We start from the raw sequence: 15,274 nt of genomic DNA, 5'->3' as shown, positions 1-15,274 counted from the left end.
GGCATCTTATGAATAGGTTTTCTTACTATATGTATGTAAGTATGTTAAAAGCACTATACATGCTATCTTCGATAATATCAAGGTTATTTCAAGATCCGCATAAAAATCGAAATAATTGTTTTAAGACAATGCCCGTTCTCACCAACCTTGGAGGAGTGGTAAAATGTTAAATTAAAGGGTATACTTTTCACTAACTGCATCTTTATTATGCGATAATATGATCATCTTCAATTACAAAAGGTCAACTACTCCAGATTGTCTTGATGTTAAATTTTACATGCGTAACTAACTAGCAATTATCTGGTAACTTGGTCCCATTTTGAGTTGAAAAATACAGAATGTCCCACTGGGAACTGCCATAAGATGCTTTAGGAAAACTATGCATAGCAAAGTTACGAAAGGTTGGTAGTTTAGTAAGAGCTATGGAGCGACTTCATCTTAAATATTTTCAATCAAACAACGTCACATTTCCGGTTGTATCGGAAGTCGATGTTTGCTTATTTGAAATGGAACACCCTATATATTACTGCATCTTTGGATTTTACGTTCAATTTTAATACAAAGTTATTAATACATTGGCACTCTTATGAATAGTAGTTTTCAAGATATGTATATGCAACTGAATGTTGAAGGTAACTGGTGCAGATATTTGCAGAATTGCAAATTGTTAACAAATGGAAAGGTATTTTGTAACTTTTTTTTTGTTACAATACTGTAGAAGGTCCATGTTTTGATATACTGCCAAGCTTTGCTTAATATTTTCTATAGGGCGTTCACAAAAATAGAGCCAACCTGGACTCAAAAAATTATCAAAATTTAAAAATTTTAAATGAAACCCTACTATTATTTTGATGAATTATGAAAACTAAGTCGAAAAAGCATCTATGTTTACATTAAATTACCTATAGTAAAGTTGCGCAGTTTTTGCGTAATTTCGTTTTATAAGTTAATGCAGGCATAGTACATCCCTAATTCTAAGCTATAATGCTATAACTAAATTAGTTTGATATAACTAACTTTTTTATTTAAGTGTATATGACTTATGTCACATAACAATAGCATTTTGCTTGGTATTTCCCTTTTTTATAGATACACATGTCTATTATATTCGCATTATACCTTAGAATTAGAGATGTATTATACTTCCATCAATTTATAAAACGAAATTACTCAAAAACTATGTAACTTTGCTATAGATAATTAAATGTCATCATAGATTTTTTTAGACGTAATTTCATAACACATCAAAGTAATAGTAAGGTTCCATTTAAAATTTTTAAGTTTTGATCAATTTTTGAGTCCAGGTTGGCTCTATTTTTGTGAACACCCTATAGAAAATATTAGGCAAAGCTTGGCAGTTTATTAAAACATGGACCTTCTACAGTATTGTAATAAAAAAAATTACAAAATACCTTTCCATTTGTTAATAATTTGCAATTCTGCAGATATCTGCTCCAGTTACCTTCAACACTCAGATGCATATATCTTAAAAATTATTCAATTTAATATAGCCAATGTATTATAAACTTGTATTAAAACTGAATGTAGGATCTAAAAATGCAATAATGTATAGGGTGTTCTATTTCAAGTTAGTAACTATCAACTTCCGCTACAACCAGAAGTGTGACCTCATTGGAAATATTTTAAATGAGGTCGCCCTAAGATTCTTGACAAATCACTAAATTTTCGTCACTGGTATTCATCGTTTTCCCAAATTGTTTTATGGCGGTTTCCGGTGGGACGCCCTATAGTATAATATATTCTGTAACAAGTATGAATATATTATTTCTTATGAGTTTTGAACACTAGTTACGTAATTATGAATTAAACGGAATAGAAAATAACACTTTCTATCGCTGAACAATGGGAAGATGAGTTTTTGCAAATGTCATTTTGTTGGCCTTTAAATTACACAACTTTTTCGCACACGTGGCATGTATAAAAAAATTGGCTTTTCTGTTTTCTAACATTTACCCTTAATTACATTTCTTTCTTCATTTATTATTAACGATACACGTAATAAAATAAGGAAAACACAATGCTTTTCTAAATTCTCAAATTAAATATAAAAGTCCACAACCGGTTACGACCTACTTCTTTTTAAAATAATAGTTTGGAGCAGCTAATTAAGATGAATTTAGCTTGTCGTGCACTGCAATCAGTTTTGATCTAGATATAAGGATTTCAGGTTTGTTAGTGGTGAATAGAATTTAGCGGATTACCTTTCTCTTATCTCATTTATGACGCATTTAAAATTATGATTACCTGGCATGCATTAGTACAGCTATTTTGGTCATCAACATTTATTCTTTGATTGATTAAATTCCGGATATATTAACATATTCCACTGCAATTTTCTGTTCAATTAATCTAAAGACCGCGATATCATTTTTCCTTCCAAATAAGAAAGTGTGACAGTGAGCTCATTGTGCACAATGTAGTTTATAATAGCGTTTAAGAGAGTGCAATTAAAAGTCATGATGCGGAAAACGATGCGGTGTTTGGTTAATTTTAATCGGAACTTGACTTTGGTTGCCTCATTGACCGTGGCAATGTAACAAGTTCCTTGATTGAAAGTGAAGAAATAGACTGAAAAGACATGTGTAGGTACACGTGGATTTTAGCATTTTGTGAAACATGTGTAGTTATAGGAAAAAATTGTATCAACCGTGGGGAAAAAACCGTGAAAAAGAGCATCTGTCCTATACCGATCGTAGAAGTTAGGCGAAAATAACGGATTTCTGGGTATTTACTTAAGACTATGTCATTCGGCAAATGGTCTCCACATTGAACACTATAATGCGGTAAGCAGCCTTGACCAGGGCATTAAACTCTGCTGGCACAGTTGTTTACTTATGTCAAACTGTACACATAGCCATTTTCAGGAACGCCTTTAGATGTATAAAAAGGATAATTATTTTCTGTGTCTCAGGACAACTTTGACATTTTTATTTTATTAAGCCTTTGCGATAGTATCGTTCTATAATATGCTTTATCAACTCTTGGTTGATTTTTCCATATTAACAATAATAAACGCCATTATGACGTTGCGTTGCCTGGATAAAATCGGCCCAATGCTTTTCATTCATGGTTCGATGTATTTGTATTTGTAGTACAAGATCTGAAAAGCGGTTCGTTCTACTGAAAATAAGAGTTTCCCTTAAGAGTTATCAAAATACATATCTCGAAAAACAACTCTATTTTTTCATGACAATTTGGAAAGATTTCAGCTTAATATGTGTTGTTAGAAAACTTAAAATAATGACAGTTCATGAAATCAGGGTCGATCGATATTTGTTTTGGAGAAAATTCATATTTCGTTTTGATGATATGCAAATTCGGACTTTTTTTGCAAATATATTAATTACCTAGAATTTAACGTAGAATCTTCTATTTGAAATAACGAAATACATCTCACTTCAAACCCAGTTCCTATTTTCATGTTTAAAGAGTGATTTTTTGAAAATTAAAAAGGCATTTAAATAAAATGTGTTAATATTGCTTTGATAATTTTCACTAACTCGTCTTCAAACTCCCTTATCTTCCTTGGAGGGCGGCAAGTTTTTTATATGTACCGGACCGCTCTAAAGTCCCCCCCCCCCACTTGTTAACTTTTTCACAATTTTTTTATATTCAAAAGCAGCATTAAATAGGACACAAATACTATATTTTGACGTTTGTTTATTTTTGTAAATGTTGTTTATGTCATCGGTAGGGCAAATTGGCGATTTTTTTTAAATTAAAGTATTGGCTAAGTAACACCTCAAATTAAACGTGTTTTAAAACCACATTTAATGGTGTAATACAATTTAAAATCGATCGATTAGTTTTTGAGAAAAAGAGCTATAAGTAGTAAAAAATAGATTTAAAAAATACATAACAAATTTAGCTCCATAGTACGTAAATAATAAAAAAACTTGTTTGTTAAATAAAAAAAATAGTAAGGTAATTAATATCAAAAATGTATAATAGTAAATAAAAGAAGAAAATGTTTCATTGAACAATATTTTGATAACATGATAGTTTTGACAAGCTTCAGCAAAAATAAAAGCAAGCATAATTAACAAAATATTAGCACTTTTGGACACTACCTAACAATTTATAAAAATAATCAGAGCCTGTTTGTTAGCACAAACTCGAAAACAAATATCATTGTTATTATCATTTATTATAAATTATATAAATTATCTTATTTTTTTATTTCCTATTAAGAAAGAAGTCTTTTTATTGTTTTTGTACTATGAAACTAAATTTGTATATCATCTCTTACATTAATTTTTTTCTATTTATAGCTCTTTTTTTCAAAACCTAATCGATCCATTTTAAATTGCATTACATCATTAAATGTAATTTTGAAACTCGTTACATTTTTGATGTGCTACTTGATTCATGCTTCAACTTAAAAATATTTTATTATACTCTACCGGTGATGTAGACAATATTTAGAGAAATAAAAAAACTTCAAAATGCAATATTTTTTGTCTTATTCAATGTTGTTTTTGAATAAAAAAGTAATAATTTGTAAGAAAATTAACATTGTATCAATGTGTGTATGGGGGGGGGGGGGGGTAATTTTAAGTTGCACGGTATAACATTAAATCGAGCGTGTTTTTTTCCGGAATTCAATTCAACTAATCAAAAATGACCACATTATACTTTTTTAAATTGTTAATTCTTTTGCTGATTGCTCAAAATTGTTAAGGTTTAACAATAAATTTTGCAAAGCCTCAACCTGAAATGTAAAAAACAAAAAAATCATTAAATAATAAATGTTCAATATTATCAAATCATGGAAAATTTTCATCCGCATATTTAAATTTTGTCATGTCAAAGACCTGCATACATAATTCTGATCACAGTGATTTTATTTTCACATTGTTAAGGGTTAGTTATTAGTTTAGTAGCAATAAATTTAAATCTAGGTTATTTTACCAAACTAAGAAAATATTCACACAAAAAATTAAATAAAGGTAGTGTCTGGGTTTCCATAAACATTTACTAGTTAGTTTCTATTATATGATCAAGTCGAACCCTTAATAGTTATTTAATCTTAATAAATCTTACCCAATTTTATATCATTCTCTAAATCACAGTGAACATAATTCCATAGGTTAAACTAATCACAATCATATCCGCGAAGGTCAGAAATACTCTCCCGCTCGAGTCTCTGGCCGCAAGAAGTTCTTGTACACGACTACGTAGGACTTGCCGGTATTTCTGGTTCGATGGTCGAAGCGTGGTGCACCACCTGTGTCGGTTCTTCGTCTTCTAAGGTGTGGTGAAACTGTTTAACTAGCTTTGATTTATGATGTGTGTACTGCGATATCTCAGGAATGAGATAGATAATGGCGCAAGCCCTAATTTTTAAATATGATTGTTTCAAAAATGTTCAGACAGAATTCTCAGTATACGTAAGATGAATGTAGTTCAACATATTTTGTTTTAAGAATAGTTGCGCACTTTCATTTCAATTCAAGTCAGTAAGTTTTGAGGCAGTAAACCCCTTTTTTCTACAGTCAACCATAAAACACACTTTTGTACTTTGACGAAGAGCGCAAAATAATGATTTTACAAGGAAATTTACATGTTGACTAAGTACGTGGACATGAATTTTACCGCTTCCTTAGCGGTAGCGATGAATGCGTCGGCCGGGACATTTTTATTTTGCCGTGTTATTATGAATTATTTTGTTTTTTGGTTTGGATGAGTGTTTAAAGTTTCAGATCCCCTTCAAACCCCTCTATCGTCACCACCCGTTTACCTTTTCGTGTCAATTTTACAACTTCGTTAATAAATAAGCGTTGGTTGCCTTCTATCTAACTTTCTGACGATTAATTTTAAGCTCTGATCACTTTTCGGTCCCGCGTTCACCCTTGGAAATATTATACATAATTTCTCGTGCTCAATAGCTGTTTACCAGTGGACATTCGTCAACAATAACCGATATCGAGTAAATGAAATTCGCTTCTTGTACAGTGCAACAGGAAAGCATGCGTACCCTCCTCGACAATAGTTTATTTCATATAAGGGATCAAAATTTAAAAAAATCTTTTACCAAAATGATTTATTACTATATATACATATATAAAAATGCATATTAAATTTTAACTTCAACGAAACACAAAATAAATCCTTATTTTAATACAAATAAAAAAACGCCTAATTTCAACTAAAAAAAGTATGCGTACGAATACTACCTACTTACAGTATCGGACATAATTATTGCAACTTTTAAGAAATTAATATTTTACAAATGGTAATGGACGAAACAAACAATCCTCCTATATACAATTTCTATTCATACTGATCGTCAATAATAAACAAATAAAAACAAGTAAATAGACTGTTTTTCACAAATATTTAAAAAATCTGTTTTTTGCGCTAGACATAAATATTGCAACAAATAAGATGTTCATTTTTAAAATAGTTATTCTCTAAGTCTTGTACTGAAGAGTGGTAATTTGTCATTCAAGAAGTTATTTAAATTAAGATTTAACAATGGCAAGGAGTAAAACATACTCTTGTTGTATTCGAAAACGAATAATTGATGCCTATCAAAAGGGTATCAAACAATCCACAATTTCGAGAAATTTACAAGTTCCAAGATCCACAGTGTCGAGAATAATAAAAAGGTTCGTTTTGTTTGGTATTATGGTACCAATTAAAAATCCCGGAAGACCTAGAAAATCTACAGTAAAAACTGACAGACAAATTTTGAACATTTCAAAAAAGAATCCATTCCTGTCTTCTACAAAAATTCTGGCAGAAATCAGTAGAACTTCGGATTCCACTATCTCAAGTAGAACTATACAAAGGAGACTTGTCGAAGGAGGCCTTAGAAGTTACCGTCCTGCTAAGAAACCACTGCTGAGCAAGAAGAATGTCAGGGCAAGATTGCAGTTTGCACAAGAGCATATTAACTGGACACCGGAACAGTGGAAAAGAGTCGTATTCAGCGATGAATCGAAATTTAATTTATTTAAAAGCGATGGAATAATTCATGTGAGACGACCACCCAATAAAAGATCCAAAATTCATTTGCCCTACTGTGAAACATGGTGGTGGATCGGTTATGGTGTGGGGCTGTTTTTCAGCATTTGGTGTGGGGCCGTTGCATAAAATAAATGGCAGGATGGATCGATTCATGTACAGGGACATCTTGAAAAATGAATTGGAACCATATACAGAGGAATTTATGCCACTTCGATATGAATTTCAGCACGATAACGATCCGAAGCACACATCAAAAATAGTAAAAGAATGGCTAGAATCAAACAAAATCAAGGTAATGAAGTGGCCTGCTCAAAGTCCTGATCTCAACCCAATAGAGAACTTGTGGGAAATATTGGACATAAATATTATAGACAGAAATGTGAAGAACGGTGATGAACTTTACGAAAAGTTAAAGGCTGCGTGGAAGGCAATTAATCCAGAGATCATCAATCGCCTACTTAATTCAATGCCAAAAAGAATGGCGGATGTTATAAAGGCACGTGGGTATTACACCAAATATTAATAAATCGGGGCGCAAATGTTAAAATTTAATATATATTGTAAGTCAAATATTTTGTTGCAATATTTATGTCCAGCGCGAAAACGTTTTTTTTTTAAATTAGTACAAAAAAATGGGTTAACAATTATTTTATTTATATATATTGGGCAGTCGTTATGAATAGTACATTTATGCAAAATATGTATTGGATTAGTTTATTACAACCCTTTAAATAAACATTTTTGAAATGTTGCAATAATTATGTCCGATACTGTATGTTTAGCAATACATCTCTAACATCTGACATGTTATTGCAAGTTAACTTTTGTTTTCTGTGTTAGTTGTAATCTGACCATCATTGAAATAGGTTGTTCACTAGTCAAACATTCTAATTTCTAAGCATGGCGCCAAAAACTAAAGAGATATGCACTGAATTACGTGAACAAATCGTCAGGCTGAGAAATGAGGGAAATTCTCTCAACACTATTGCCCAAATTGTTAGACGGGCTAAATCTAATATCCAGCGAGTATTAGCAAACTTCACAGTAACAAGTTCATTCAAAAGTAGATCTAGAAGCGGCCGTCCAGCTAAAATAATTCTTCGCGTTAAGCATTATATTTAACGTTTAGTTACAAATAATCCCAAGACAACTGCAGTAGAAATTCAAAATACATTGAAAAATGATCACCACATAAATGTTCATCCAGGAGCGGTATGGGTTGTTCTTCACAATAGAAGTTTTTATAGTAGAGTGCCCAGGAAAAAATTATTCATAACCGATAACAACAGAAAAAAACGGCTGGATTTTGCACGTCAACATATTGATAAAACCAATAATTTTTGGAGTTCCATCATATTTAGTGATGAAAGCAAATTTAATTTGTTTGGCTGTGATGGAAAACAAAAAGTATGAAGAAAGGCAAACGAAGAGCTAAATCCCAAAAATGTCATTTCAACCATAAAACATGGAGGATCAGTGATGGTTTGGATGTAGTATATGTCTGCAGCTCAGGTGAGTAATTTGATATTTGTGGATACAACAATAGATCGCTTTGTCTAATTGAGTATATTGAAAAACAGTTTAAAGCAGTCGGCAAAACAACTGAGCCCTTCTAAGGGATGGTGCTTTCAACAGGACAACGATCCAAAACATACATCCGCTATTGTAAAGGAGTGGCTAATATATAACGTACCTAAACAGCTTCATTTTCCACCCCAGTCTCCAGACTTAAACCCCATTGAACATTTATGGGATGAATTGGAGCACGGCATTCGAAAGAGGAGGATACACAACAAAAAAGATTTGATGGACGCCTTATCTCAAAAATGGACTCAGAGTTCTTCTGAAATGACAAAAAAACTAGTTTTTTTCTATAAATAATAAACTAAACGCAGTTCTTAAGTCTAAAGGAGGACCTACAAAGTATTAGTTATTTTTGTTTTTTTATTTTTCGTGGCGAGTTGTCTGGTCCGCATACTTTTTTGAGTTGCAATTAAGCGTTAGGTTAATTTTATTAAAATAAGGATAACCTTTATGTTTTGTTGAATAAAAATATTTTGTTATGTTTGGTTATAGATCATTTTCTTAAAAGATTTTTTCCTATTTTGTTCACATATGTCAAATAAGCTGTTTTCGAGAGGGGTATGCACACTTTTCTATTCCACTGTATTTCTCGAATGGTTAAAAACAAATCACTATTAACACGTACCACGCTTTTCTCGCTCTGGTTAATTTGTAATTTATTTATACAGGTAGAGTTTGTTGCAGACCATCTCAAAATGCCTAGTAAGATATTATGGTTTACCGCTAGTTATGGTAAAAACCTCAATTAGTTTTTTACCAAAGCTGTAACGTACAATTGCGGCGTTAAAGATGAAGATGATTAATAGTCGACTGGTGTTTCTTATGAGCACAATTAATTCCAATAGACTGTTAATTTCACTAGTTGCACCTAGAAGAATAACGGTGAAGTGTAGTTTGTAAATTTTAAAGCATTCGACGGATTTATTTTGCATTCCAAACGAAAGCAAATTATGTTTTAATTTGCAAATGGGCTTGGAAGTAATTATTCACGGTTTAAAGGCGGAAATTAAAATAAAAAGGGTACTATAAAAGTTTCGTTATACTGGTACGATGCGAATGATACGTTTTGAAGGTCCAAGATAATGGGTATTTACTGCATTAAAAAGAATGTACATTAAGAAGTAAGTATTAATATAAGATTTTGTAACATCCACTTTCGGTTTGACTGCTAATGATTTAATTTCTTTGCAAAACCAATTTGTGAATTCTCGTTTATAATATGTAAAAAATTTGGATTTCATTTCAGGCTAATAAAATTGGTACACGTGAAATAGACACATTGTTATTATGGCCATTTTTTAACAATGTCCATTGTTGCGCATAACTTCCATTAATGTAACATGAATCAACATGGCCCAGTTCTCAAGGATTACAGTTACAGCATCTATTTTAGTAACACTTGAATAAAAGATTCTTCTCTTATTGTTCAATTTTTATGGAGCCTCTTTCTGAGCAGTGAATACTCAATGAAAAATAATAATGGTTAATACTATTTCGTTTTTTTAGAGTGACATCGGGTATGCCAGATCTGCGTACGTGTCTTCTGAACCAGAAGCTTCAAATGTTAAACTGTTGCCTGGAACGGAAAATTGCAAGAGAAGGTCAGAGGTTCGCATCAGCAGAAAATTCGGAGGATTCCGACGAAGAGTTCTTTGATGCAAATGACGATGTGGATGATGAGAAAAAGAGAGAGAAATTTCCTGACAAACCAGTTGGAAGATTGAGTAAATTTGGGGACATGAAACTACTGAATTCGGATGAACCGTTGTATATTCCGTTAACGCAGGATCCTGTTTTGAAGACGGAGGATCAATTGGAAGCAGATACAGGTTAGGCTTTATAGTACTATTTTTACTAACAGATTCCCCTCAATTCAGGCGCAACTGTTAATAAAATGAAGAAAGATGTCTTAAATAAATCATATATGAGTACTTTAAGAAGTGCTAGTTTTTGTAACAAGTATTATATTATTAATCTCTGTTCGTCACACAAAGTCAAGAATTTCGTAAATGTTCGTAAATAAAGTACTGATGCCGTGCGATCCAGTTGAAAGGGTCAACATTAACATTAAATTAAATTAATTAATAAAATTAACAACAACATTAACGGATGGGAAGTATATACATGTAAGATTTAGGTGTGGTTATGAGAAAAATGAAACAATACAAGTTTTGAGGCACTTCTGTACTTCTCAAGAACCAAGGCCAGAATGCATCTCGATACACACATCTTATCCATCCCCGAGCGCATCCCTTTTTTTAAGAGCATTGATAAGCCACATTCCAGGCTTTTTCTCATGATTACTTGACCCGTCATCAATTTTTCTCTCGCCTATGTTAAGAAATTCATAAACAACCCTCTATCGTTTTCTCACGCTTATCTTAGAAGGAATTTACGGCTAACCCCCATATCATTTTCACATGGTATTACTTAATAGTCTTAACATAAACAAGGAATGCTCACATACATATGATCTTTGTTGTAGAGCCAAAGTGCTGTGGTTTCGCAAAATGATTACCAATATAGTTATGGACTGGATAATCGCGTTTGGATCATCCTTTTGTCACCTTGAGTTCACACACTCTTTCGTGCAAAAGTCACCGACAACCTTCTTAACTTTAACTAAAGTTTATTGGTAAAAACTAATGATCTGTGTGTTAAAGAAATATCGCTGAATTCGAGCAAAAGTATGGTGCAAGCTAAGTGCCTAAAAAGGATGTTTGTCGACTTGGTTCTGATAAGACATTGATCTTAACAAATTCCCCACATATTTTTTTACATCCCGTTATCCCGTTTAGTTTGGTCATTGCAGTTGATTTTTTCCTTAGATATTTTGTTGAAATTGGGCTCAGATAGCGAAGCGTCCGAACTTAGAGCAAGAATAATGAGTGCCAGCCTCTTGTCAGATATGGAATCGTTTAAAGCGGCAAATCCAGGATCGATTTTGGAAGATTTTATAAGATGGTAAGTAAATGTGTTATCAAGTATCTACACACAAATGTTCTTTTTCTTTGCTTCTTACTATAATAATACATATGTATGTATAGGAAAAAAATGTCCAATAGACTACCCCCTATACGAGGATAGTCCCAGAAGTACCCGACTTGATATAATATAAAGATCGCGATTTATTTATTAAAAATTTGTTTATAATATAAAGGTCTAACGTTAAAAGTTTATGTTTCAAGTTTGAAGGTGCCATATTGATTTGTGTTTGTTTTGGAGTTGTTTTTAGTGAACGCTTTTAGAGATTTTGTGAAAATGGAAAAAATTAGTCATAGATACGTGATTCAATACTTCCATTTGAAAGATCTTAGCCCATCTAACATCAAAGTGGAGTTAGATTTTAATCTGGAAGAATCTGGCCCATTGTTAACAACTGTAAAATATTGTGTGGTAGAGTTTAAACGCGGTCGTACGAACTGCTAAGACGAACTCCGCAGTGGTCGGCCCAATGAGGTGATCACTCTAGAAATTGTGCTGAAAATTCACAAAACTGTACTGGAAGGCCGTCGGTTAAAATTGCGCGAATTAACAAACATTTCAAAAAGTACTGCATATCACATTTTGATCGAACTGACCGAATTTAGATATGGGAAAACTGTGTGCAAGATGAGTGCCGCGATTACTCATAATTGAACAAAAACAGCGTCGTGAGGATGTTTCAAGGGAGTGATTAGCAAAGTTTCGCAGCAATAAAGCCAAGTTTTTGCGTCGATTCATAATCATGGATGAAACATGGCTTTATTATTTCACATCTGAAACGAAAGAACAGTCAAAACAATGGACTTAAAGGGGAGAATCGGCTTCAAAGAAGGCGAAAACCGTTCTATCTGCAGGAAAGGTGATGGTGTAAGTTTTTTGGGATGTACGTGAGATAATCTTTATTGACTATCTCCCTAAAGGAAACACAATAAACGGAAAATTTCATTCAAATTCATTACAGCGTTTGAGTGAAGAAATTAGGAAAAAGCGACCGCATTTGGTGAAAAAGAAAGTCTTGTTCCATCAAGACAATGCACCAGTCCACACTTCCGTCATCGTGATGGCCAAAATCAATCAACTTAGTTTTTTCCCCACCCACCTTTTCCCTCACCCACCCTGTTTACCAGATTTAGTTTTCTTAAATTTTTTTCTATTTCCAAACATGGAAAAATGGCTCGGTGGAAAGATATTTACCAATAATAAAGAGACGGAGTCCGAGATTGATGCCTATTTTGAAACATTCAAAGCTTTTTACTATAAACAGGGTATAAACGCCAGAGAACATCGTTTGGGAAAAGTATGTCAATCTCAAAGAAAACTAAATTGAGAAATAATGTAATATTTTCCATTTCTTTTTCTTTAAGTATTAGATCAGTTACTTCTGGGACTATTCTCGTACATTGTTACTGGTTTACGTTTCGTTTAGGGAGGGTCATGCGGTACAGTATCACTTTTCGTTCTTTTTTGACGTAGAAAGCCTTTTCTTCAACTCAAAAATTAATCACTTTTGATTGAGGCTTGCGTTGAAACCCTTATTTAAGTTGTTTCTGCTTTATTTTCGTTATATTCAGCTTTTAAATATTTGTCCATATTTTGAGTGTGCTCTTTCATTCCGTAGGTATTCTCCTAGAGACTGGATCGAGGGGAACGAAGTGGATGAGAAGGGTCAAACGACGGGTTACCTTAGTCCCAGAATGCAAATGGAAAATAATATTTGGAAAGAAATGTGGCAGAGTGCTAGACCAATTCCTGCCAACAGACAGAAACGTCTGTTTGATGATACTCGCGAAGCAGAGAAAGTCCTCCAATATTTGGGTAAGTGTTAATAGTTTAAATCCTGGCGATTTTATATTGAAGTTAATTTTTCGTGAGAACGTTGGCGCTGTTGGTTTCATTTTTGGAAAAATAAAAATAATATATACCTTCAGCTTCGGATCTTTTTTAGATTTAATGGGTATAAACCAAATAGCAGAACTTGTTATTCCAACACTATCACATATTGCCATTTGTCGGTTAATTGATGAACTTGAAAGTCTACCAAACGGAACTCCTGATCAGTTTACTAGAATTTCAAACTTGGTAAAGCAAGGAGAGAGATTATCTCGTGAGACGAGATTTCAGCCTAAACGGTTTGAGTTGTTTATACAAGACGTTACATTTCTGGAAATGCAAATTTCGCAAATCTACTCATTACAATATAAGTTGAATCCACAGAGTTTAACAGATGTGGATGTGAATAATGACATAAGTAAGTATAAATTAGCGATAAATAATAGCAATCAGTGTTGCATTTATTTACATTTACCATTATTAGTTGTCTGTTTGTTAAATTAATTGTCACTGAGGTTACTGTTATAAATGTTGTTTTGTACTACCTAATTTGCGACTAGCAAAGTTTAACCTTCGTTACAGCTTTAATTTTAGTTTTCGTTTCATTACATTACACACATTATAAAAAGCAATGAGATCTGTTTAGAGAAAAAGCAGTATAATTGTGACAAAACATCGTACACCTAGAGTCACAACTAAGTGCATTATTACTTCGATGTTTTAAACATATGAAAGCAAAATTTAAACTTGTGCTGCTTTTTATCTAAACGTCTCATAGATATATGAATTGAATTTTTCTGTTTTTAGGTGAAATCGCTCTTAGAAGAAACATTAACATTGAAGATAAAGAAAATTCTCTGATCGGTTCTCGAATCATGGCAATGTTTAATGAATCCCAAAGACGTCTTAGTCAGTCTGAGCGATCTGATTCGTCCAAAGCCCCAGATACCCCATTTCCTATTCCACATCAAAAGGAGTTTGTGTTGAGAACTGATAATGTCCGGCCTAGTTTGCATTCAGCCAAATCTCCACAATTTTTGCGAGCGATTTTAGGAAAGAACGAGTTCAGGTTAATTGGAGCTTTTTCCGAGGATACTACTTTTTTCTAAAATAATTGTTTTGTATATTAACTAACTGAACATTGTGCTTGATTGTTATATAGACATCTTTAAATTTGATACACATGCCTTTCAATACATTGCCTCTCAAACTCAATTTAAATGTAGGAAATATGACAACCATAAGTAAACATGTTTTGCATCTTCATATATAAGGTGTACCATTGAAAACATTGCATCCAGCTTATTATGGATTACGATCAAAGTATTAGAAATTGCCATGATACGTCGTTTTTGATTTTAAGGGATGTTCAACATTTTAGCGTTAAATTTCGCCAAAATAACCTTTATCGAAGAGCTGCATTCAGCTGTATAATCTCAAATGACGCTATAGGTCAAGTGACACTTCGTTTCAGAAAGTTTTTAATTCTGATTGTCAGCAATTTTAGATATATTATTGTATATACAGAGCCTTCATAAATGTTTGACCACCATGTGACTAAAAATATAGACAACCAAATATACACTAATTGGTAACATTGTTCAATTTCTGACAATAAATTCACTAAATAAAATCAATTGACAATTCTTGTTTATAAAATTGGCTGTTGAGGGTTATGTTATTACATATTATTATTTGATATTTTGTATGAAAACCATTTTTGGTTTCAACTTTAACTGAACAATTCACTATTTTAGCTTCTAAAAAAGCTTTTTCTGATAGATAGGCGAAAATTGCAAGAAGAAAATCGAAAATCACAGAAAACGTGTTAGTAACAAACTGTCTCATAACCTTAAATTATATGTATCAAGTTTTTACCAAT

At 32.6% G+C, this 15,274-nt stretch overlaps 2 protein-coding genes across 2 annotated transcripts in view; one reads left to right on the top strand and one right to left on the bottom strand.

The window, feature by feature from the left end:
- Positions 1-5,273, bottom strand: part of haf (leucine-rich repeat and fibronectin type-III domain-containing protein hattifattener) — a 39,972-nt gene extending 34,699 nt beyond the window's left edge. Inside the window, exon 1 of the mRNA XM_066391723.1 lies at positions 5,065-5,273. The gene's annotated coding sequence lies outside the window, so the exon portion shown is untranslated. The remainder of the gene's footprint in view (positions 1-5,064) is intronic.
- The window catches only part of Rab3GAP1 (RAB3 GTPase activating protein subunit 1), a 51,442-nt gene extending 36,881 nt beyond the window's left edge, over positions 1-14,561 (top strand). Inside the window, exons 4-8 of the mRNA XM_066391722.1 lie at positions 10,084-10,406; positions 11,406-11,541; positions 13,181-13,377; positions 13,508-13,810; positions 14,200-14,561. Coding sequence (XP_066247819.1) covers positions 10,084-10,406; positions 11,406-11,541; positions 13,181-13,377; positions 13,508-13,810; positions 14,200-14,501 — 1,261 coding nt within the window. The 3' untranslated portion in view covers positions 14,502-14,561. The remainder of the gene's footprint in view (positions 1-10,083; positions 10,407-11,405; positions 11,542-13,180; positions 13,378-13,507; positions 13,811-14,199) is intronic.
- The last annotated feature ends 713 nt before the right edge of the window (positions 14,562-15,274 follow it).

Source organism: Euwallacea similis, chromosome 7, assembly GCF_039881205.1.
Source record: "Euwallacea similis isolate ESF13 chromosome 7, ESF131.1, whole genome shotgun sequence".
NCBI lineage: Eukaryota > Metazoa > Arthropoda > Insecta > Coleoptera > Curculionidae > Euwallacea > Euwallacea similis.
This window is presented reverse-complemented; position numbering and strand designations above follow the sequence as displayed.